The sequence below is a fragment of the Furipterus horrens genome, unplaced genomic scaffold, assembly GCF_987537825.1.
Source record: "Furipterus horrens unplaced genomic scaffold, mFurHor1.1.pri manual_scaffold_9, whole genome shotgun sequence".
NCBI classification, from domain to species: Eukaryota; Metazoa; Chordata; class Mammalia; order Chiroptera; family Furipteridae; genus Furipterus; species Furipterus horrens.
Window position 1 is genome coordinate 6,514,980 of NW_028327179.1, and position 24,272 is coordinate 6,539,251.

Genomic DNA, 24,272 nt, shown 5'->3' on the forward strand with positions numbered 1-24,272 from the left:
AAAACCTGAGAAGCTGGAATGTTTGAGAAAATGAGACGAGATGAAACTGAATTCACAACTATCTCTGAAAATCTAGAATGCATCAATACAGTGAGCTCTTATAGAGAGTCATTCACTAAAGAACACCTTACCTTCAGCAACCCCCCAAGGATACTGCCTTCCTCTGACCCTTTTGCCATTCACTTCAATGATGGTATTACTGCCCACCACCGCGAGAGGTAACCGGTCCTATAAAACAAAGTATTCTTGCTCAAGTACATCTCTGCAGCCCTCACAGATTCAAGAATAAAGAAATTACGCAACGGATTAGCAAAAAAACTACCTCGACAGTCTCTAAATTCACCTTTATAGGGCATTCGATTACTATTTAGTAAACTGCCATTACATGGTATTCTCATCAATGTAAACAATGAATAAAATTATATTTTCTCTGAGAGTTTTAGAGCACTAAAGCATACACTAATCAAATTATTTGCTAGAAGATCATTCCAAAAAGAAGCTGTCCCATACTAGAAAAACTAAAAAGGGTAAAAAATATACTGGCAGACAGAAATAAATGAGGCTTGTGATTAGCCCACCTACCTGATCATAAAACACCCTAACAGCCTGGGAAGCAGGAAATATTATACTTCCTAAAATCTAGCATTGGAATACCAGATCCGGGGGACTGATTTGTATTCAGCCACAATAAATCATAATACAGTCTTTCAAAATTCTGTAGCTCCCAGAAATATATAAGAATTTTATATAAAATATAGATATTTTAGAACACCTCAGAAAATTTTTATTGGTAAGGTATGAATATTTTATTATTCCAAGATAATTATTTGCTTACATAATGCCATTAATAAATACACCATTTTTAGGTCAGGGTACTTAAGAAACCAGTATAAATTAAAATTACAGAAAATTATGTTGGCATAGATTTTTGGCTGGTTTTTACAAAAACAACAACAACAACAAAACCCCACATATTTTTGTTTGGCTCTTAAAAACAAAGATTAAGTAAGCATAATAATGCTTAAGAACAAATCCTCTCCTTTTTCTCATTACCTGCATTTTAAGGGGAAAAAGTATATGAAAAGTTAATTGAAAACCATACGAAGATTGGAATTATATTATTCATCTCTCTATTCCACACAGTGCCTTATTACATATAATATGGTCACCCAACAAAGTTAATTGAAAGTTGAATTCAACACTGAATAATCTCCCAATTCATTCTGTAAGCCAAAGACTTAAAAAACACTGATATCTTTCTAGTGGATAGTAGTGTTTTTAAGGCCCCAAAACATTTTAGTATGTGTATGGGAATAAACCTACCTTTATCTTTTTAACAAGCTTATTTTCTTCTTCATCATCTGTCTCTGGAAATTCATATATTTTAATTTTATGTTCTTGGATTTCTTTCATTATCTAAAATGGAAGAGAAAATCAGCAAAAGAGCACCACACATAATTAGTACATTAGCTTTACTTCTATTATACTTTGCTTAAGTTCCTATGAGCCCTCAGCTTTAGGTCCTTTACTGTTTTTCAATGATGTAAAAAGCGTAATCTAAAAACAAAGTACCATGCTGATCCTTAAAAAAGCTATAAAGTTAAAATATAAACACCATTGCCAAAATTCGATTACTTCAGAAGTGTTAAAGTCATGTGGCTACAATATCAAGAGAGTTCTAAACACCCTGTAAGATTCCTGAAAGGGCTTTCTCTAGATGATTTCTACTATAATGGCTTTAGGTCCTTTATTTACAAGGACTGAGATTCTTTCCCTAGATAGAGTTCTCTCCGTTTTACGCAGCTGAATCAACAAAGCTTACACTCACCTACAATTTTTAGTAGAATTTTGCTAAGGTAAGTAAGACTAAATATGGTATTGGCTCCAGGAGAAAAACTCTGACACTGTCAGGGATACCCTCGCACGAACATGTGTACATGCACAAACCAAGGAGCACCAGACACAAGATCAGGCAAGCACACGGAGGAAACATGCCCTGGAAACGAAAGGGCTAAGCTAAGGCACGAACAAGGAGAATGCAGAGCAAAGAAAGGTGACTTATTAACATCAGAAATAACCTAGTTCAGATTAAATTATCTCATCCAACCACTCAACTCGAAACAACATGAATATCCAAATAATGTTTAACTACCTGCCCTATTGACACTCGAAACCGACCAGTACCTAACAGACCTAGAACTAGCTCCCCAACTGTACGGTATTTCAGTGCTATTCTCCCTGAGGGGGCTCCCCAGCAGCGGGAAAGGGACCCTATACAAAATGTGTTACATGGCTACTGTACCAGGTAGAAATAAAACTGGCACTGAAAAAAGCACCGGACCACACATGTTTTACTGCTGGGTATGTATCTACATAGGAAAAGAACATGAGAACTAAGTAATAATGTGTCAAATGCGCGACTGAGAGAAAAAGAACCACTAAAAGCTAGCTCTAAGAGCAGATGTTCTTGGGGTTGTATATTAAAAGGGCCTGAGTGAGCAACTTCAAAACAGCAAATGCCAGAGCCCCATCTTCATCTGCAGAAGTGACTGCTAAGGATATAATACAAGAACTCACTCTGAAAAGGTTCTCTAGGTGAGTTTGATAGGTGCCCTGGGTTATGAACCAGATTTTTAAGCATATGGAAAAAAACTTGTACAGCCACTGTGTAACCAATTTGGAAATAGAGATCATTGCTTGTGCATTGTTTTTAAGTTCTTAGCACTGTTCCAAATCAAAATACATAAAAATCAAGATAGAAAGGGAGAAATGTGTATGATTACGATTTGAACTTAGAAATAGCACATTACAAAATAAGAATGGGTGTGAATAGAAAATAGAGAAACATATACTCCTGGTGGAAATAACAAATGTAATAAAAAAGATGTACTAAAACAGTCCAAAAAATTGAAACAGATTTAGCACAATTCCAAAGCAAATTTCAACAGTTTTAGTTTTTGTAACAGGTTTAAGGTATTCTAAATTTCACAATGAAAAAGGTGAAAAAAAAGTTTCTTGTTACAAAGGGGACTACAAGGAAAGTAAGAGATATTTAACTCTAAGATCTATATTTTAAAAAAATATTATACAAAATAGCTGCAGTTTAAAAGATATAGCATTAGCCTAAAATAAAAATTGGATACTGGAATAGGAGGGTAATTCCAGAAATTGACCCTACATTTCATAAAATAATTGTAACAAACCAAACATGACAATGAGAAGAAAATAAACCCATGCTTTCAAGTGTTCAGCTTTTATGGAAAATTAAAAGTTAAAGAAATGATTAGGGAGCACTTTATTCCCAAAAGTTTTTAAATAAAAATGATGAACAGTGCTAACAAGGCACCAGAACAAACAGACCCATTAGAGCAGAAATTCGATGGTTTTATTGGGAAAGCATCATGACAAAATGGGGGGAGCGGGGACAGGCATAAAATAATCATACCCTTTCAAAAAGTAATCTTCTTGAAATCCAGCCCATGAAAAGGACCTAAAGAGCGTGGGGAGCCGCCGGTGGAGGCTACATGGACACATCTAGAGCCACCTTAAGTGACAAAGGATAAGGCCTTTGAGGAGAAAACGAAGGCGGAGGGTTGCTTTCAAGAGTTACTTGTGATACAACATACACGACCGCAGAGAAGAGCAGCGAGAGACGCACACTGTAACACTCTGCGGAAAACAGAGCGACTGCGGAGTGTGAGACTGGGGTGGGAGACCCGAGCGCTCGCCCCTCCGGCCCACCTGCTTTTTAAACTGCTGGCACTCCTCCGGTGTGAGCGTGTCTGCTTTGGCGATGAGTGGGATGATGTTCACTTTTTCGTGCAATCGCTTCATAAACTCAATATCCAATGGTTTAAGTCTGAAACACACAATATGTACCATGACTGAAAGGATGTCTGGAAAAGCAGGTTCTTCATGCCCCCAATACGAAGTGAAATACCCTGGAATGACTATGCTTGGGTGTGAGGAACAGCCCGTGAGGTCGCGCTGCAAGGGCCACGGTGAGGGACCACAGGACCTCAGGTGGTGCCGCGGTCGCTAGGAAGGCCTTGACTCACCCCTGTCCTGCGTCCTGGCCATAGCGCTTTGGCCCTAAACAGGAATTAGGGAAACCTGAAAGGTTCCTAATACGTTTTCCTAGAAGTGCCTCTATATTTATGACTCAAAATTTGAGAAATCTTTGTTTTTAAGAACCCCATATTCAAGTTCTTGCTACCACTTTTAGTCCTCAGAGGAAAGGCACAAAGGAGAATCTTCTTCACCGTCCTTAACCCATTATAACAGAGCTGCACTTCAACACCGTCCTTGCAGGGTCACCATGCCATGGGAAGCACTGACGAGACCACGTGCTTACCATGGCTGTTCCCTTCGCTCATTAGGCAGCATCTGACATCAGCCCCTCACAAGCTGCTCCCTTAGGGTAACCTTTCCGGATCCCCTTTGTTAAGCGAGTCCCTTAAGGGGTATTCTCTACTGGGTCTTCTTCTCTCCTTACCCCTCATTACACAAGCCTACTGTCAGCTACAATAATTTCTATTATCCTCTATGGGACAATGACTTCCAAACCTTCACACCAAACCCAGACCTTGCTCTTACGTTTCAGACTTGGGCTCACCCAGTAGAAACACATACTTGGACATCCCATTTCAACTCCTCAAAATCAAAAGCTCATCTGAAGCTCTTAACTATCCTGCTTCTGTGCTTCTACTTCAGTAGTGAATGGCACTACACACCCCAATTACTCAAGGCTGAAGCCCAGATTCTTCCCTTCTCTAACTCTTACTTCCAAAGATTCACCAAGACCTGCTGAACAAATAAAAATGTATTTATCTTCATTTCCATTACTTTGGTTAGGCCACCAAGACCTCTGGTATGGATGATTACAAGAATCTATCTGGTTTCCCTTCAAACCGTGCAGCCTGCAGTCAGAACAGTCCTTCTAAAACCCAAGCCTAGAAGATGACCTCCCTTTGGGTGGTGGGTACACGGATCCTGTATCATAGACGTGTACACCTGAAACCTGCATGATCTTACTAACCAGTGTCACCAATAAATTCAATTTAAAATAATTTAAGATAAATAAGTAAAAATACAATAAAACCCAAATCTGACTGACTCATTCCCTGACTGAAAACCTTTACCGATTTCTTAGCTCCTGTGGCCCACAGGCCTGGGAAGACATGACCTCCCCAGCTGTCCCCATCTCTCAGCATTCGTTAGCGTCTCTTGCCACCTCCTACTTCCAATAAGCCAGCCATTCAGAACTTCTGACGTCCGGCCTGGAGCACGCTCTATTCCCACCCCCTTTTCCTCGGCCTGCCTAATTCCTATTCATTTTTAGGACTTGTCCTACAATTCTCACTTCCTCTGGGAACCCTTCTTTAACTTACATCTAGACAAGTACCTTTCTGAGGAGTCAAGACACTTAATTTACCATATAATAACTGCCTGCCTGTGTATAAGATTTTCCCATTTTCCCCACTAGACCCTCAAGAGCAAGGGTTTTGTCTCATTCATCCGTATCTTCAATGCCTAGTACAGTGTCAACACTTGAGAAGGTGCCCAAATATTTACTGATAAAAAAGTAAGCTCCTGTACTTTTCCTTGTCCTTGAAGAGCTCTAAATGACAATCAAAACAGTTCATCACACCTAGAATATACTGTAGACTAAACATTAATATTCTACAAAAGTAAATCAAGATAATGGAAATATTTTGCATAAAATAGCATTCTGAAGTGGTATTCCTTAATTTTTATAAAACCACGAGAAAAATGAAATAAAGATCTAATTATGTTATAGATTTTACTAATATTTTAAAATTAAGAGAAAGCCCTTATTAGGGTTCTCTTAGAGTACTACAGTTTTATATATATCTTCTATATTTATAAATATATATGGTTTTCTTAAGAGTACTACAAAGAGTGTGTGTGTGTATATGTGTGTGTGTGTGTGTGTGTGAGAGAGAGAGAGAGAGAAAGAGAGAGAGAGAGAGAGAGAGAGAGAAAACAGGGCTGAAGGACATTTAAATCAGTTCAAAAACTAAATTTCAGAAAAAAAAGGTAAAACCTTTTATGAAAGCCCCCCAAAAACACCCTTTTGCCCTTTTAAATTAGCATACAAATTTCAGAAGCTTACAAAATGCCAACAGCAAAAAACATTTAGTTCATATGTAGATTATTTTCTGGTTGAAATTTTTTCCTCTATTTAGTTTTATTTCAGGTCATCTTTCCCCACAAATTCAGTTTTTAAACAATGGAAAGCCTTTATAGAATTTATAGAGGATAAACTTACATCAGAGGGAAAAGGCAATTTAACCTCAAAGCCTACAGCAAAATAAATAAATAAGGGGCAAATGACAAATATTTATAATAAACATGTATTATGTATGTAAGGAAAAAAGCCTTATATAAGCTCACTGACATTTTAAGTCGCAATAAATATTCAAAAGGGTAAAAACACCATTTTAAAATTCAAATTCCAAGTCAGTGTTTTATTTTAATAGCAATTACCAACCACTGAACAAAGAAACTGAAGCAACAATAACTGAAATCATAAATTCACCCTTGTGTGTTCAGTGATGACACCTGGTGGGGTGAGGTGGGGGGCAATGAAAATATAATTGTTATGGAACAATTTATAATTACTCCCCAAACAGAATCTCACTAAAAAGGAAATCCAGGGACTACCCTTAAAAGATAAAGGCCCTCATTCATCTATCAGACTCCCTGGAATTTCAGTGTGTGGTGAGCAGGCGATTTGCAACTCTGGACATAAAATTCAGGGTCATATTCTTTCACTTAATGCATAGTAGCACATACAAATGGACAGAATTTTGGTCTATTTCCAAAAATAGTTAAGCTGAGAAACTATTCAAAAGCACATTTTTATGCATCGGAAATAAAAATTTTGAACTCCCATTCCTTGTGACAAACAATAAATGGCCCAAAGCCACTACACATCATTTGAATCATATCAAACATTTTTGCTTAAAAAAAATCTTTATTTCCCATGCAATTTTAAGAAATATACTTTCCCCTGGGGGATATAAGAAATGTGATTTCATGAGAATTACTAAATCTTGGAGAGAGTCCAGACGACCTAAAATAATAAAAGTGGATATAAACTGACCAATTTCTATTGACTTAGCTGCAGATTAAGATATTACTCTGTTGGTGTCCAGGCAAGAGCTCGAACCAGTTAAGCCAGAATGATTAAAAAATACATAAATTCAGCAAGAAGCTAACCAGAACTCATAAAAGGCCATACAGTGTGTTCTATCTTTCATCTTCACCTGAGGACATTTTTTTCCCACTGCTTTTGTGGGGAGGAGGGGAGAAACGTCGATTGGTTGCCTTCCACATGCTCTGACTGGGGATCAAACCCAGAACCTGGGCACGTGCCCTCACCCGGGATTGATCCCACAACCTTCCAGTTTATGGGACGACATTCCAACCAGCTGAGCCACACCGGGCAAGGCATGGGTTGTATTTTCGAGATTATCTTTCTAAAGCCTTTTGAGAGAAGTTAATTTTGTGCTTCATTCACTGTAGACAAGTATGAGAAATAAAAGAAGCATTCGCACCACCACAGTCTGACAGCGCAAAACAGTCAAGTACACAGTAAGGCTGCGCGTAGGATAATGCTCAGCCACGGCAGCCGTAACGGGCAGAAGGCGGAGAAAGGGGCAGGAAACAGAAAAGAGGGTGCTTTTATGGGGGGTGCACAGTAGTCTGGGTACCGGATTACAAGTCTGATTCTGTTTAAGAGTTCAGTTCCTTTCGGTGAAGAGATGGGGAGGTTACAATAATCAAGTGACTTCCTGATGTTGAGTCATTTACCCAAAGATGAAAGAAGAGTAATTGCAAACATCTGCAGGTGCCAACGACACACACATCTACTCAGAACGACAGAGGACGTACAAACAACAAACAAGGGGGTACAGGGTGGCCTCTCCTAACAAACAGGACAATGACACCAGATGAATGTCTCGATGTTTAGTCCTTAACTCCTGGTAAGTAGAAGGTCGGTGCTAATGATGATACTGAAACGGTGTGACTGTGATGGCTGCGGGGAAACAGAAGGCCAACAGGTTTAGTGAAGACTGTGGTACGTAGGCTTTTCTGTAACCTTTTCTAGCAGATCTGTTGTAAATAGTATCTTTGGGGTTTCCTAGAACATATCTAAGCTGATTACAATGGCTGTTTCTCCCACTGAGTGGCTCACCAGCGACAGAGTAGTCCAGAAGCAAGCTAAACTAGCCCCACTGAGGCACATGACCATGACCGAAACATGCTCCTCTCCATGAAGCAGACACAAAAGGCCTATGCATGAGAAACTAAATAAAATCACGGTGAGCTTACCCAGGACTTCAAATGGTTTTTTATAAGACATTTTTACATGGACTTTGGGACTTTACAACTGGTCTAGTTCAACGTACACCAGACAAACAGGGTAAAATAGGAACCCGACGTTGAGTAATAAGTGACGACAACAAAAGGAAAGGTACCAGAAGCATCACGGTACTGACCCGTGTCCTGAAGGAGCGATGAAGTATAAACAACACTGCACCCTGCTGTCAGGCATCTGACGTCTGTTCACCCGAGACTCTGCATTTAGGTAGTCCTCAAATTTACTATCGATGTAGTCGATCACTGGCTGCCAACTACGGAAAGCAGAGAAGCGGAGAAGTTACGTTGTAGTTCTACACAGAAACGAACACCTGATGACTTCATTACAGGGCAAAAACCAATACTTTTTAACTGGCAAAGCCAATCTAACCATAAGATATTTCAGATTATTCTATATATACTGACTTAAAAACAGGTATAAATTATATTAAGAAAATCTTTATTATTTCTAAATTTTATGAAAGAAAATTGTTTAGTCAAAAAGTAACTACATTATTACCATTATCATTTGCACCAATAAGTATATCAATGCTAAGACAATTTACAGTATGAAAAATTATATCCAAAGCACTTTACATTTTAAATAAAAAGATTAGTAAACAATACAGAAACCTCATAATGTATGTATTTGGGTATTTCAAAAGCTGACAGAAATTTAATTTAAAAAGGTGAAACTCAAAAAACATTTTAAATATTGCTTATATGATACTAAGATACTAACTACTTCCAACTAAAATGTAATGGACATTTTCTTCATATGGAAAACTGAAGGTCTAAAGTCAGGTTTAAATTAGAATGTGACAGAAAATAATGTATACAAATGGATAAAATTCTAATAGAGAAAAGTGTATTAAATTTCTTATAATGAAAATTCATGTATATATGCTGTTTTAGAACTTGTCTTCAAAATAATTCTACGATAGGTATTATCTCCATTTTGTAGAAAAGAAATTCAGTTCAAAGAAGTTAAGCAGCATTGTAAGTAAGTGGAAAAGTTGGTGCACGAACCCCAAGCCTTAGCATTTAGAGTTCAGTGGCCTTTGCTCAGGTGCGAAATTGCAGAATGGTAGGCAGGCAGAGCCCACCACCCCGAACCCCAACGCAGTGGAAAGCAGCGGTGACGCCCCTTCTTACCAATTGCTATTATCCACTGCATCTCCAAATCCCGGGGTATCAACTATCGTGAGCAGCAACTGAACCCCACCTTCTTTGATTAAAACTTTGGATTGTTCCACCTGTAGGAGTAATTTGTGCGATATTAATACCATGACATTACACCCGTGGTTCCCTTACAAGGTATGCGGCAGGGAGACGAATCAAAACCCATCAAGAAGCTTTTTGTGAACTGAACCCACCCACCCCCATGCTTCCGTTAAAATCCATTACTGCGGACAAAGGAAGTCCTGGTTACGTGAAAGAAAAGCATAACATACATAGTGGGTTTCCGGCTCATAACTGGTATAGAGCAGGAGCGGATGAACAGCCAGAATCACTAAGTATGCAGAACTTATAACCCGAACGCCCATCTAACGATACAAACGAAGAATGCGCGCACAGGATGCAGTAACTCAGAGGCGCCATGTGGGTAAGCCGACAGGTCCATCTAATCTACCACTTACAGTAAGCTTTCCTGGACTATCACCATCTGCCTCAGGCCAACCCAATTACTATCATCAGTTTATTACCATTCCCAAATCTTTCTCAGTATGTCTGTAATTATTTACACTCGTGTTTAAGGAATGGCTAAGATACAGTTCTCTTTTCAAGTGTGATATTGTATATTTAGGCCAAAGCAATCAGCAAAGGTCCAGACACTGAAAAAAAATGTGTTCTGGCAGGGTTAAATCCTATAAACTCTGATTAAAACCTTCAGTTCCCTGTACAACGTGTAAAAATGTTGTATTTGAGAAAGTGTTGGACTTCAGCAATAACAGCAGTGCTTTCTACAATCTAAGATTTTCTGGAACCCTCAGCTCCGTATCAGAATGTGTAAATCATTCACCTGGGGCAAATGCTGCTAGATAAAGCGAACAGTGATTTAAACAGAAAAGAACTCACTGCACATTTATGCCAAGTGCTTACTAAGACTAGAGACTCCACTTATGCATAAAGGCTAACTAACCTAAGAGGCAAGAATTATATTAAAATTTTGAGCATTAAGTGCCATTAATACAGTGCAGCTTAAGTACAATACTACCAGACTTAGGGTAAATGTAATCACAGACATGTGAAAAGTGACTTCAGTTATTCATGTTGATTCAGAGAGATGGGAAAGAGAAAATTACTAATTTCTGGGTAAAGAAGTTTGGTGCCCCTTTAGAGATTACAGAAACGATGTTGTCTTTCCATTTTCCTTTGGCATGTCTTACAGGTCCTAGATGCATGAAGAGCTGAGGGGCTGAAACTGAGATTGCTGAGCCAGCCTGTGGCAGCACTACTCAAGAAAACTCTGAAATGACAGAAACTCTGTCCATCTGCCTGTCCAGCATGGCAGCCGCTTGCCCCTGTGGCTGCTTAGCACTTGAAATGTGACCAGAGTAACAGAGGAATGAAATGCTTAATTTCATTTAATATGAATTAATTTAAATTTAAATAGCCATGCGAGGCTTACTGACTACTGTATTGGACAATGCAGGTCTACAGTAATCAAGTTATTTTGTTAAAAAAGAATCTTGTTAAAACTGAAAACACTTCCTGAGATTTGGACATGCAAGTCCACGGAGGACCTTCTAATATTTTAGACAAGAAAGGCAAAGGTCTTATCTTTTAGACTGCTCTAATCCTGGTGCACACTCTCAAATATATGTATTTATCTACCAAGTATACACAATCAGCAATCTGAACATTAAATATCAGTAAGTATTCATTTCTCTGTAGATCAAAGAAGTAATCTTTTGGGGTCTTCAGTATCGATGGTGAGGACATCACGTGGGAGAACACTGCTTCACACCACAGAGCCAAGACATTCCAGCTTGTCTGATACCAGTTACTCTAATAATGTGAGGGAGGCAAAATAATGCAGAAAATAATCAAGACATATCAGTGTTAGATGATCAAAACTAAAATAAGTGATATTATCTCACGTGGCTTAAAAAGTTCACATTTCATATGCCTGGTGGTCCTCCAGTCAAAGGACAATGTGTTTATATGTCAATTATATCTCTCTTTGAAAAAAAAAAAAAAAAAAGGAAGATCTGGCCTTGGCCCATGTGGCTCAGTTGGCTGAGCGTCATCCCACAGGGCAAAAAGGATCACGGTTAGATTCCTGGTCAGGGCACATGCCTGGGTGACGGGTTTGGCCCCCGGTCAGGGAGTGTGCAAGAGGCAGCAGGTCAATGTTTCTCTCCCTTTCTCCCTCCCTTCCCCTCTCTCTAAAAATAAATTTAAAAAAATATTTTAAAAATAAAGAAAAGGACGATTTGGTCAAATCTAGCAACTCAATATATCCTGAATTCATCTCCATCTCCTTCCTAAAAACAGGTCATTCATTTATGGAAATAGTCATTGAAGCAAAAATATCCAAAGTAATCACAACACCCCTTTACCTAATAATTCTTTTAAATGACAAAGTACTGTATATTAGAAACCGATATATAAATGCAGTTTCCCATATAGAATCATCTCCCAATTTTACTTCAAACCATTTCTGGTTCTCTTATTACTAAACAAGACCCATTTCTATCTTCAGAAATAAACTGTATACTAATTACACACACCAGCAGCTTAAAGATCTTTGTTTCCTTGCTTTTATTTTAACAGATTAGTGCAATAACTTGTTTACTGACATGATAAGAAAAATGAAGATCTGTATCTTACATACTTTAACGAGTCTGTTTATAAAGCTTCTCTCTTCCCCCGGCCTATGAAACTCTGTGTACCCATACATGGTCAGATACAAAGACAAGGGCAACATATGGAAGAAATCCGGAAAACAACTGCAAACGAGTGCCCTTCACAGGGTCCAACTGGATCCTATCATCTGATTCTGCAAGTATCCTCCTGGGATCCATGGAAAACAAATCAGTTCAAGTCCAGGAATTTCAAACTTTCCTTAACAAATCTATTCCAAATGGCCACTTTCCCATGCACTTTCCTTAAGCGGGTCACATCAGCATATTTTATGGCATCACTCGGAGTTCTCTAAGATTAAACACATAACTTAATACTGAAGGAATGAATCAAGGGCAGTTGCAGCTCTGCTTCTCTTCGAAAAATAAGACTGAAGTCCTTACACTGTTTACGTGTAATTAATTTATTGAGGCCTCTTTTGGATTCCTAGATTCCAAAAACCCAAGGCACTCTGTTTTCTAATAGTGTTCTGGTTTTCAATCTAAAGGAAAGTCAAACCTTCCGTGTTTACACTGCTTCATTTCTTTCATTTTCGAAGACTGTTAAATGCAATAAAACTTTCTAACCTGGTGGATAAGAGCCATGTCACGGTAAATGAAAAGTGTCACCTAATTACCTGCACTGCATTTTGAGGACAGGGTTAGTTTTTGGTGAGACCTTCTCTCTACCTGTGCTTGCTCAGCACGACAGCCCAAGCTCTGCACACACTCCCACACCCCAGCCTGAGCCGTCTCACTCAGCTCTAACACAAAAGCTATTTAAATTATTTAATGGCTTAAAAGACAAACGTCATCTTGAATATTTCATTATGTGTCACCAGAATCTAGACGAGGCAACGACCGAAAGCTAAGCCTGAGGCCCACTTTGTTCTCGCCAACTCCCAGAACTCGTCTGCTGACAAACTGATCTAAAGATTCTGATCCTGCCCTCTGCCCTCTGCGCCTCGTTCCCGTCTCCCTACACTGAGACCTTCAATCCTCTGCTGCTTTCATTTTCTATTAGCAGCGCCCTCCCAAACTCTGTATTTCTTTTCCTTCCGGCTCAGATACCTTTCTGTTCCGTAACATTCACCAACTTCGATCGCAACAGGAGTTTCCCCGGTGCAGGATAACCCTTTCCTGTGGCCCTCCGTCTCCTGCTCTCCCATTTCCCAGGATGGCTCTTCCCACGCCCTACCCGACCACGTCTGCCACCATGCTCTGAAAAGTGCCTGCCTGTCCTTGCAGACAAGAGCCCCAACCTGTCTGAAGCAGTACTGACCATTCCCTCCTGCTCAGTGGGATACAGCCCTCTCTTCCTAAGGCTAATTTCTCAGCCTGTGCCGGGGATCTGATGACCCCTTTCCTTTGAGTCACCGTGACACATGCTTAGACTACCCCCCCTGCACTGTCAGCCTCTCATGCCTCAGAGACCGACTCCACGGGATATAAACATTCTCAGATCCTTTTTGGAAATAAAAACCAATCGACCTTCTCAGTGCCCTACACTCAGCCTCCAGGTACTTCCCCTCGTCCTGCTTCACAGCCGCCCCATCTTCCTCGCCTCACTTCCCACTCTCTTTCCATCCTACTGCCCTCTCGTCTTCCATTCCCACGACTTCGCTAAAACCCGCTTTGTCAAGGTCACCTTTACAGCACCTCACAGCAGCAGCTTTCTCACTAAACCATAATTATATGCTACATCCTTCGCTTGGTTATGAGATTCTTAAGAACTTTGACTCTGACCACCATCACTGTAGCTGCAAAACCTGGTCTAAGACAAGCACTCAAATGTCTGTTCTGTGACTGACTGGCTCAAAAAAATACCAAAATTGGAGCAACATTAACAGGAGTTTCCTAATGGAACTCTATAAAAATGTTTCAAAGAGTCTATAACATAGTATCTTTGGGAAAGAATTCATTATTTTCACCTTTTCTTACTCCATTTAACCTACAATAGTGATTTACAGAACTTCACTGACCAAGAAAAGTTTTAAAGGGAACCAACAAAAAGTTTCCAACTAAGAGCTCAAAAAATAAAATCTAACACTATCATTTCACAGAAGAAATTAAAATGAATTTAGTCTCAGAAAAAAGACGGTCTTTCCCTAGCAGATAGTTGGAACCTTTCACTGACATGAAATACGACTTAACTTGATGCTACTTCATTTAATTGGAAATATTCTAAAAGAACTAAGGAAAAACAATTCACTCTTACTTTCCCCGAGACAGGTGAAACCAGACCGCAGCCGGCCGGAGACACTACAGAGCAGCGGTTCTCCACGTGCCGCGCCAGACCGGCACCCGCAGTCTCGGGACTCATTCGAAACGTGTTACAAACTCTCTGGGCCCCACCTCAAACCCACTAAACAGCAGACTCTTGGGGGCAGACTCCGCAGTCTGTTTTAGCGAGCCTTCCAGAGACTGTAACGCACACTCGGGTCTGAGAAGCCCTGGTACGAAGAACTCCAGGACTACAGCGTCCACTCCCACTGGGAAGTACAGAGCTCACGGTCACGCAGCCCACGCTAGGTGCGCGTTAATCTCAGAAACTTCTACCTGACACTGAAAACTTCACTCAGGGCAGAACCACTTGTATGTAACAGGAAGCCCAGAATCATCTCTCTGTCCAGTGTAGACAGACAGCTTCCTCTTCCTTCCAAGAATGTGAATGTAGAGGAATCTCTTCTGAAAACACGTCTCTTGTAAGTAAATAGTTCTCAGGAAGGAGATGAGGAAATCGGTGGTCTTCATCAAAATTTCACTCCCTATTTTGCCACATCACATGATTTTTCTTTCCCCAACCTCCTCCTCCTTTTTCTTTTAAACAGTAAAAAATGTTCAGAATGACTTCAGGGCAGGGAAATTGCAGACATTTGCCTTTTAGAATTCAAGACTGTATGTTTCTCCTGGTCTGATATGGCTGAGCTGATATACAATACTTCTTACCACTCTCCACTGAGAGAATTTATGAGCATCCAAGAGCAAATCATCTGATAGATTACTAGGCTTGGTGAAGAGCCAGTCAACTTCAAAAGAAAATTCCATTATGTTCTCTAACTACACTGAATGACATGGAATAAGTATGTTCTCTCCTGCGCAAGAGTTTCAATCATCTTCAACTTGTTTCATTACATCAAGTAATACCTCCATGATACAGTCAGAAAAGAGGACTTCTCTGGGATTCTAAGTCAGGATCAATTCAGTTCTGAGATGCTCTAAGTCTTACTTTTGGCAAAAAGGGGGAGATTTACCAGTGGTATGCAGGCCTTTGTCTCAAGAATCTTACTAGAGATACTCTCAGCCCTAATGACTCCTTTGTGTTAAAAACAAAAACAGAGAGGAAGATATTCACAATGAAAGAGGACACTGTTGAAGTATTACCTTAAAGGAGGGTCAAGTGAGTTTGGACTGGATTATTTTGGATATAGGCCAATGCGAAAGAAAAGAATTCTAACATTTAAACTGAGTGCCTCTTGCAATGTCTTTCGCAGATGCTAGCTAGGGAGAAATTATCTGTAACTTCTAAAATGTAAGGGACCATTATTTAGAAAAAGAACTCTGCCAGATCAAGGAGGGAAAGACTGAAAATATTCAGATGGTCAAAGTACTTCAATATCTGAACACTTAATGAGTATAAAAGACATTCAATCATGCAAGAAATAAAAAGAACAATGTAATACTTTTATGTGTGTGCACACACATTCATAAAAAAATGAGTGCCTATGCCCACCAAAAGATATGTATAAGAATATGCATATTAGTTAAAAACTGAAAACCCAAATGCTCATCTACAATAGAAAGAATATGCTGATATATTCCTACAATGGAATATTAAATCGCAATAAAAAACTACTGCTATGCAACATGAATAAATACCAGAGACATAATCTTTAGTAAAAGAAATCGAGCACAAAGAGTATACTTAAATGAACAAGAACATCCACAGAGAGAAGTCAAAAAGGTATTACTTCAGTGTGTATGTCATACTGAGCGTGAGAGCAGGCACAAGGAAGCCTTCTGGAGTATCAGAAGTGTGTATCTTTATCTGGGTGGTGGTATGTATAAAAATACATACAAAATTCTGCTTAAATTATTGTACCCTTCAGTATACAAGATACACAACAATTAAAAATTAAGTTTTTTAAAATGTTGCTCAAGACAAAATGAAAATAAGGACCTCAAATTAAAATCTATTCCATTTAGCCCTGGCCGGGTGGCTCAGTTGGTTGCAGCGTCATCCCATCCACCAAAAGGTGACAGGTTCAATTCCCAGTCAGGGCACAAACCTAGGTTGCAGGCTCAATACCTGGTCAGGGCGAGTACGGGAAGCAACTGATCAATGTTTCTCTTTTGCAGCAATGTTTCTCTCTTGCCTTCTCCCTTCCTCTCTAAAATCAGTAAAACATATCCTCAGGTGAGAATTTTTTTTTTAAGTTTAACTTCTCGCCTAGAGTGATCACAAAATAAAATAATCAATGTGGTATCAAGTTTTTAGAATACACGTTTGCAGGCAATCTGAAATCTGATGCTTTATGAGGGATACAAAAATATTCCTAACAGAAAAAAATTTTTAAAGGAGAAATAAACTAGTCATGTCACAGAATTACTTCTCAGGGATCTAATTTCTACACTGCATCTTGCAGTTTGATATACAAGGTCTGTCCTGAAGGTAACCAACCATGTAATATGAAAAAGAGACATTTATTTAAGAAGATACAAGGTACAAGAAACACTGTACATAAGACAATGGCGCCTCAGTCCCCTTCAAAGCAGGCACCTTGGGGCCTCACACAGTCCTCCCAGTCGCCATCAGCTGCCCCGTCATGTTTTCCTGAATCTCATCGATGGTCTGAAATCCTCTCTTTCAAAGGTGATTTAAGTTTGGAGAAAAGCCAGAAATCTCAGGGCACCAAATCTGGGCTTGGGGGGGGGGGGGCGGGGGGGTATGAGTCACCTGGGTGATTTGATGTTTTGCCAAAAGACTCTGCAGAAAATGAGATGCAAGAGTTGGTATGTTGTCATGATGAAGCTGGCAATCACCAATTGCCCAGAGCTGCGGCCTTCTGAATCACCCAAATGGTTTCCGTGGAAAAACGTTCAGGCTTAACGCAAAATTTGATGGAGATTCATTGCTCTACTTGCTCAGTCATTTTTAATGTACCGGCCACACAGTACACATGCTCCCTCAATGGTGTCTACTGCCCCCAAAGACCTGTGCAGTGAAGTCGTCACTGTTCACGCCTGCGCATTCCAGTCTACCCTCCTTGGCTGCCAGGTTACACTGATGTGGCGCACACTTTTCTCACTATATTAATAATGGCGGGACTTTTCCCAGACACACCTCATATGTTTCTGCCCATGACAGAATTTCCATCTTCTGCACAGAGATAATCTGCGAACCCTTCAAACCCAGCTGCAGCATCGGTAATTCAGTAAAGCCTGCACCCGCCAGCAGTGCTCACACCCCTCTCTCTGCTTATGTGCGGCATCACTCCACCAACAACCTTTTCAATCAAGTTCAGAGCACTGCTACCCAACAAAAGTGGAAGCTACAAAGTAATTTTAGTTTTCATTAGCCACTTTAAAAACAACAGGTACGATTAGTGTACTTTAGTAACCCAATATAACCAAAATATTACCACTGCTAGACCCTTTCTACTCTTGCTTACATACTAAATCTTCAAAATCAGAGGTGTACTTTATACTTGCACAACACCTCCAGGTGGACACCCATATTTTAAGAGCCCTGCTGCCACGTGTGGCTCCCAGCTCCCGCACTGGACAGTGAGGACCCAGTCTCCATGAAGTAAGTAAGGCCCATGGGCCAGCAGCACAGCCACCATCTGGGATTGTTAGAGATGCAGAACCTCAGGCCGCGTCAGACCTACTAGAACAGAAACTAAATTTTACCGAGCTCCCCGAGGGATCTGCGTGCACACGCAAGACTGAAAAGCACTGAATTAGATCACACACAGCTTGGGAGCCTTAACAAATTGCTACCGCCATGCAACTTCTGTGTGGTAGCATGTTACTGACACAGGACACTGTACTTAAAAGAACCATGGCTTTCGCGCGAGTCAGCTTTTCTCTACACTGCTGTCCAACAGAACTTCCTGCACTCGTGAAAATACATATGCACGGCCTACATGGCAGCCATTGGCCACATACAGCTACTGGGCACTTGAAATGTGACTGCTGCAACTGGGAAACTGAATTTTATTTTTATCGTCACCCAAGGACAAGCTTATTGATTTTAAGAGAGAGGGGAAGAAAAAAAGAGGGGTGGGGAGAGAGGCATCAATGTGAGACAGAAACATGGATTGGTTGCCTCTTGCATGCGCCCCAACTGGGACCAAACCCGCAACCCAGGCACGTGCCCTACCCAGGAATTGAACCCGCGACCTCTCAGTTTATGGGATGATGCTCCAACCAACTAAGTTGCACTGGCAAGGGAAAAAATGAATTTACTTTAATTTCATTTACTTTAATTCACTGAATCTTAAATAGCCACATATGGCTAGCAGCTAACTCATCAAGACAGTGTAACTCAAGGAGCATGATTTACTCCTATAATTATCACAGTATAATCTCTATTAGGATCTTCAGGTTAAATTTAGAAGGGTTCATTCAACATAATTCCTTTGATTGACTAAACTTCTTTCTTTCTTATTAACGAGTTTCCCACTTTACACTGGCTGAGGGCAACTCTGAAACCTACCCCTAGGGAAGCATAATAAACGTTATACTATCTGATTTTTGTGTGTTACCATTACTCCAGCTTATCATCAATTAACAATACTAATATACATACCTGCACAGTCTTTTTTATTCTATGGGAAGGACCTGGATATTCTGGAGAATACAAATCTGTGAGGAATAATGAGTTGATTAACGTCGACTTTCCCAATCCAGATTCACCTAAAAGAAAAGGGGGGGGGGGAATCTGTTAAACTCAGCCATGTTATTGACTTTAATATTCAATCAATCCTATAATCAAACTTGCATTATGTTGATACTTCTTAGTGGGACAAGAAAGTGACATTCAAAAATATACTATAAAAACTTTCTATTATTATAAACTCTTTGTCCTCATTTTCTTATCAAATTAGGCCCATGTTTCCAAGGATTATTTTTAGCTTTATAATTTTACAATATGTGTTTCTTGAAAGTGATGTATTTGATGCAATAGCCTCCATTTTTAAGAGTAATGTATTCCTGGAGATCAAAGTTAGTCATAAAGGAAACACTGGATTATACATGCTGCTTTAGTGAAATAGAACCTAGAAGTATAAATACAGTAATGAATGCCCGAAGCAAGAAATAGTACAGCTATGAAAAATAAGAAGCTGCTGATAAAAAGTGAATTTAATCACAATGAACCTCAGATAAAAATGGACCACAAAAAATGCTTCTTATTTATCTACCACCGTATCATACAGCCTATGTACAAAAGGTACCTCTCCATAAACTGGACTCAAAAACATGATAGGTAATTGCTTTTTATGGTGCTTCTGCTTGAGGCAGAGGTAGAACTAAATCTTTTAGTTTTATTTTTATTTTAAACCAAGAATTCCAATCTCCTTGTCCTGGTGGCAATGAAGGTCTTCAAAACACAGGCTAGGTTTTCCAGCCTTACTTCCAATGATTAAAAAGCTACATCTTAGAGGTCAAATCCTAGCAATGAGCAACGCCAAGCTATCTTCAAAGTGTTTCATATCATCCACTAAACCCTAACTGGTTTATATTAAGGTGCCATATTTGTCACTAGGCTAACACTCAGCAAAGTGAGATGCTCACAGTATGAAAGGACGTGGAAGCTGATGATGCCTGGGGAATAGAAAAATCACCTTTCCCACGCCTCTCATTCTTATTCACTCATCTCACTGTCTTTCCCTTTCTTGCCTTTTTACAGAAAACAGAACATCTAGTTGAAATTGTATAGGTTCACCCTGGCAGATATGGTTCAGGGGACTGAGCGTCGGCCTGTGAACCAAATGGTCGCTGGTTCAATTCCCAGTCAGGGCACATGCCTGGGTTGCGAGCCAGGTCCCCAGTTTGGGAGCGCGTGAGAGGCAACTGATCGATATCTCTCTCGCACATTGATATTTCACTCTCTCTCTTTCTCCCTCCCTTCTCCTCTCTCTAAAAGTAAATCTTTTTAAAAAATCACGTAAGTTTATAGCATATTGGATACACTGTACTAAACTCTGCACTATATCCAGTACTCTCAAATTAGCCTCTGCTTAGTGCTTAAGAACACACCAGACTCAATGAGAAAGACCGGGTTTGGTTCTGCCATCTGCTAGCAATGTGACCATGGCAAGTGAGCAAATGTCTCCGTGCCTTGGTTTCCTCATCTCTAAAATGAGGACACCACCACCTACTGCATGTGGTTCTTGTTAGGATTTACTTAGAATGTCGCCTGGCACTAACAGTACGCAGGTGTTGACTGTTACTTCCAACTGGACTGCCCCCTCAATGTCTATCCCAATTCTATTCTTAAAAATCTGCCCTCATTCTTTCTCAAATACAGCGATAAAATCTCTGGCCAGGGGCAGGCTCTCCCATATCCCTCAAACCTCTATGCTCGTAATTGCTATACGACTCTACTGACTTACACTTACTTCCTGGAAATGTTACTTATTTTTTCTTTACCATAAATTACAGGCTCCTTTGAGAGAGAAAATATGGGAATACACACTATGTCTCTTTAAAGAAGTCACTCAAGAAAAGTACTCAACAAATATTGCTTATGAGGCAAGGTTACTGGATAGAGGTTTTTGCAACAAAGGACAGAGTGTCATAAAGAACTCAAGCGTTAAATATAAATTCTCACTCTGTGCCAATGTGTAAGTCCTAAACCAAGAACTGTTATAAAAGCCAACACTACTCTAAGTCTAAACCTCAAAAATGAGGACTTCGCTCCTAATAGCTTGCATTTTCTAAGTTAAAAATACTAGAGCAAGGTTTCCAAACAATGATGTTAGATTTAGCCAAAAGTTTGAAAAACAGACCAATGTACTAGACACTTGCTTAGAAGGCGACACTGCAACTATGCAGATGAACAGACTTGGTCCCTGCTCAGCAAGTCTGTGCGAAGACAGCTAAGTAAACAACGATGTTCACTGTGCAGTGGGGAAAACAGAGCAAGGATCTTAACACTATTTTCCTTTATCCTCAGTTGAAGTTTTATCAAGGAAAACACAAAACCTTTTGTTCACAAAAGGACTGACCAGAAAAACTAACAAATAAAAGAGATATTCAGAGATTGCATGGTTCCTCTAAAAATCAAGATCACATGACTCTTAAATTTTTTATCTGGAAAAATCTCACAGGGATTTTAAACCCAATATCTGGCCTTTACCCCCAGATACCATTCTACTAAGTATATGGTCAAGAAGTTATTCTTTAAACTAAAATTTTAATACTAAAGAAATGTTTAAAAATTGTTATGATTCTCCTAATGGACCCAGGAAGTTTTCTTACAAATTAAAAATAAGAGTAATAATAATAAATTTGTCTACAGTTTTTCATTTAAGATCACTAACACCACATATGTAAAGGTAAGATGTACTATTTATTCACATAGAATAATGATGTTACCAACCTACTAAAGATAAGGGATGTTCTATAGATGTTTTATTCATTCATCCAGACCCACCTCTACTCCACAGCAGTAATTTGCAAGCTAGGTATATTATGCTTCTACTCAACCAGAGACAGGCAAGTTAACAAACCAAAATATTCTGGTCAATTGATAAAATATTCTTCCCTCCAATGAAGGAGTATTTCATAATTAATTTAATCAATCTAATCCAATTCCTGGAATGAATGTATTAGTAAAAATTAATGCATGCTACATAAAGTCCCAATATCAACTCAATTTTCTTTGTCAAGGAGAGCCAATCCATTAATCCTGCTTTTAACTTTCTTAAGCAGCATAGAGAAATACAATAAAGTTGCATTATACTTAGGATTTATGTCTGAAAGTCAGCCTATATAAGGGGGAAATAGTATACTAATTTAAGACTAAGATTTGTCAGTTGAGATTACTAATCTTATATATGGTCATGTTTCTTCATACAGAATGATGTTACCAACCTAGAGTCAAAATAACCTTGAGCAGTCTCTTAAAACTGGACTACAGACAGGGTGATGTGCTCCTAGGATAAAGCACAGGGAAATGGGACTGAATGAGAGAATGAGGAGGGTCACACTTCACTCATCCCAGGACTTCCATCAATGAATAAATTCCTGGGGCAGTCATTTGCATGATTATGACCCTTTCTACTCTATCCTTCTTTTCCAAATTGAGAGCAGGAAGGTTTAAATTAAATGTTAAATGCTCCTGTGCTAGATAGATCCTCAGTCGTAAGCCATAGGCATGGGGGCTGGGGGGGGATTGTCCTGGAGAAATGAGTCATCACCAGTTGGTCGCAGCGTTACCAACTGAAGAGAATTTCTCTACTGTTCTAATCCCTCCCCCTCAACTGTTTCTAATTTTTACTTAGTTTCCAAAATTGTGCCATCTTGAAAAAGGAGACAAGAAAATATATAAATCCCATTATACTACCAAGCTAAATTTTAAAATGTATTCACATAATAAAGGAAAATGTAACATATGATCGGTGTAGTTATCTGGACTATTGTTTTCTTAAATTCGTTCAGAGTTAATAGTTTAAAATTTAGATCAAAATTCAATTTTAGTGAGAAATAATATCTTACCCACGACCATAAGTGTGAATTCAAACCCTCTCTTCACTGACTTTCTGTATACTTGATTTGGGAGATTTGCAAACCCCACATAGCCTTCAAGGTTCTTCTGTTGCTGAGCAAAGAAAAAGCGGTCAAATTATTCATATAGCAACAAAACTCTTATGTCACACATTTCAAATTTCCTTTATCAACCTACTTTAGAAAACTATACAAAGAAATATCCATGGAAAATCAAACTGATTTTATAATGGTGGCAATAAAAACATTAATTAATTGCAGCAATGGACAAAATGAACTGAACATGAGTTGACTGACAATATAATGGTCAATTATAAAAACCCAAGGAAATAAAATAAAAAATTTTAAACCTGCCTCAGAGCAAAGATTTCAATTTATAGTAAGTTAGTTACAATAAGACTCTGACCGATCAACTTAAAAAAAAAGGCCTATTAATAACTTTTTAAAAATCAAATCCCCTTAAAATTATATTAAGAACTCTTCTAATTATCCCATTTGTTCATACAAATTACCACAGCTATGAGTTTCCTGAAATTTGTCTTCCTATTCATAAAATGAAATTAAAACGTTGAGTTTAAAGCAATTTTTCCAGGAATCCTTGAAGGCTCTCATGATCAGCGTTAACCAATAAACAGCATCCCCACGCTGTTGCATCAGGTGCAATCATGTCACGGCAAGGTTGCACGCAATCCTGCTGCCTCCATTACCAGAGACATCAGGTTTATCCAGGTTTTACATTATAATTCAGCTGTCTGTATGTTTTTTGGTTCTTAGATAACCTCAACAGTTTCATGAGTAATTTAAAGAGACCTACTTCTAAAATTGTGTAGTAAGTCTGATTTTTAACTTACCCATTGGGGAGAAAACCTGTCCACCGTTCAGACCAACTGTGTAGTCTTACTGGATAATTTTACTTAGATAGGTCTTATTCATCATTAAACTACAATGACAAAATATTCCTAAGAAGTACTCATTTCTCTTAACAGTTTTTGTCACATTTAAATTCTTATTTTAAAAAACCTCATGAGTTTAAAGCATTATTTCAACACATTTGGATTTAACAAAGAACAATCTGCATTCCCTACTAGTATCACATATGTAGCTAAATATTCCATTTATAACCTTTTACCCTTTTTCTCATTCGTTTTTAAACCAAATGTTGACTAAATAAGCCAATTAAATTGAAAACCTAATTTTAAATATAATAATTAGGATACTGATCAGAATATAGTATTTTAAAATCAAATATCTGAAAGCCTATTTATTATGTATAGAACTGAAAATATGTACTAAATTTAA

General features: G+C 39.0%; 1 protein-coding gene across 1 annotated transcript in view; it reads right to left on the bottom strand.

Moving 5' to 3' along the window:
• SEPTIN7 (septin 7) overlaps positions 1-23,061 on the bottom strand; it is a 34,911-nt gene extending 11,850 nt beyond the window's left edge. The window contains exons 1-7 of the mRNA XM_090287026.1: positions 22,965-23,061; positions 19,051-19,157; positions 9,544-9,644; positions 8,529-8,663; positions 3,742-3,859; positions 1,324-1,416; positions 132-228 (exon numbers count right to left, since the gene is read on the bottom strand). Coding sequence (XP_090143152.1) covers positions 132-228; positions 1,324-1,416; positions 3,742-3,859; positions 8,529-8,663; positions 9,544-9,644; positions 19,051-19,157; positions 22,965-22,974 — 661 coding nt within the window. The 5' untranslated portion in view covers positions 22,975-23,061. The remainder of the gene's footprint in view (positions 1-131; positions 229-1,323; positions 1,417-3,741; positions 3,860-8,528; positions 8,664-9,543; positions 9,645-19,050; positions 19,158-22,964) is intronic.
• Between the last annotated feature and the right edge of the window lie 1,211 nt (positions 23,062-24,272).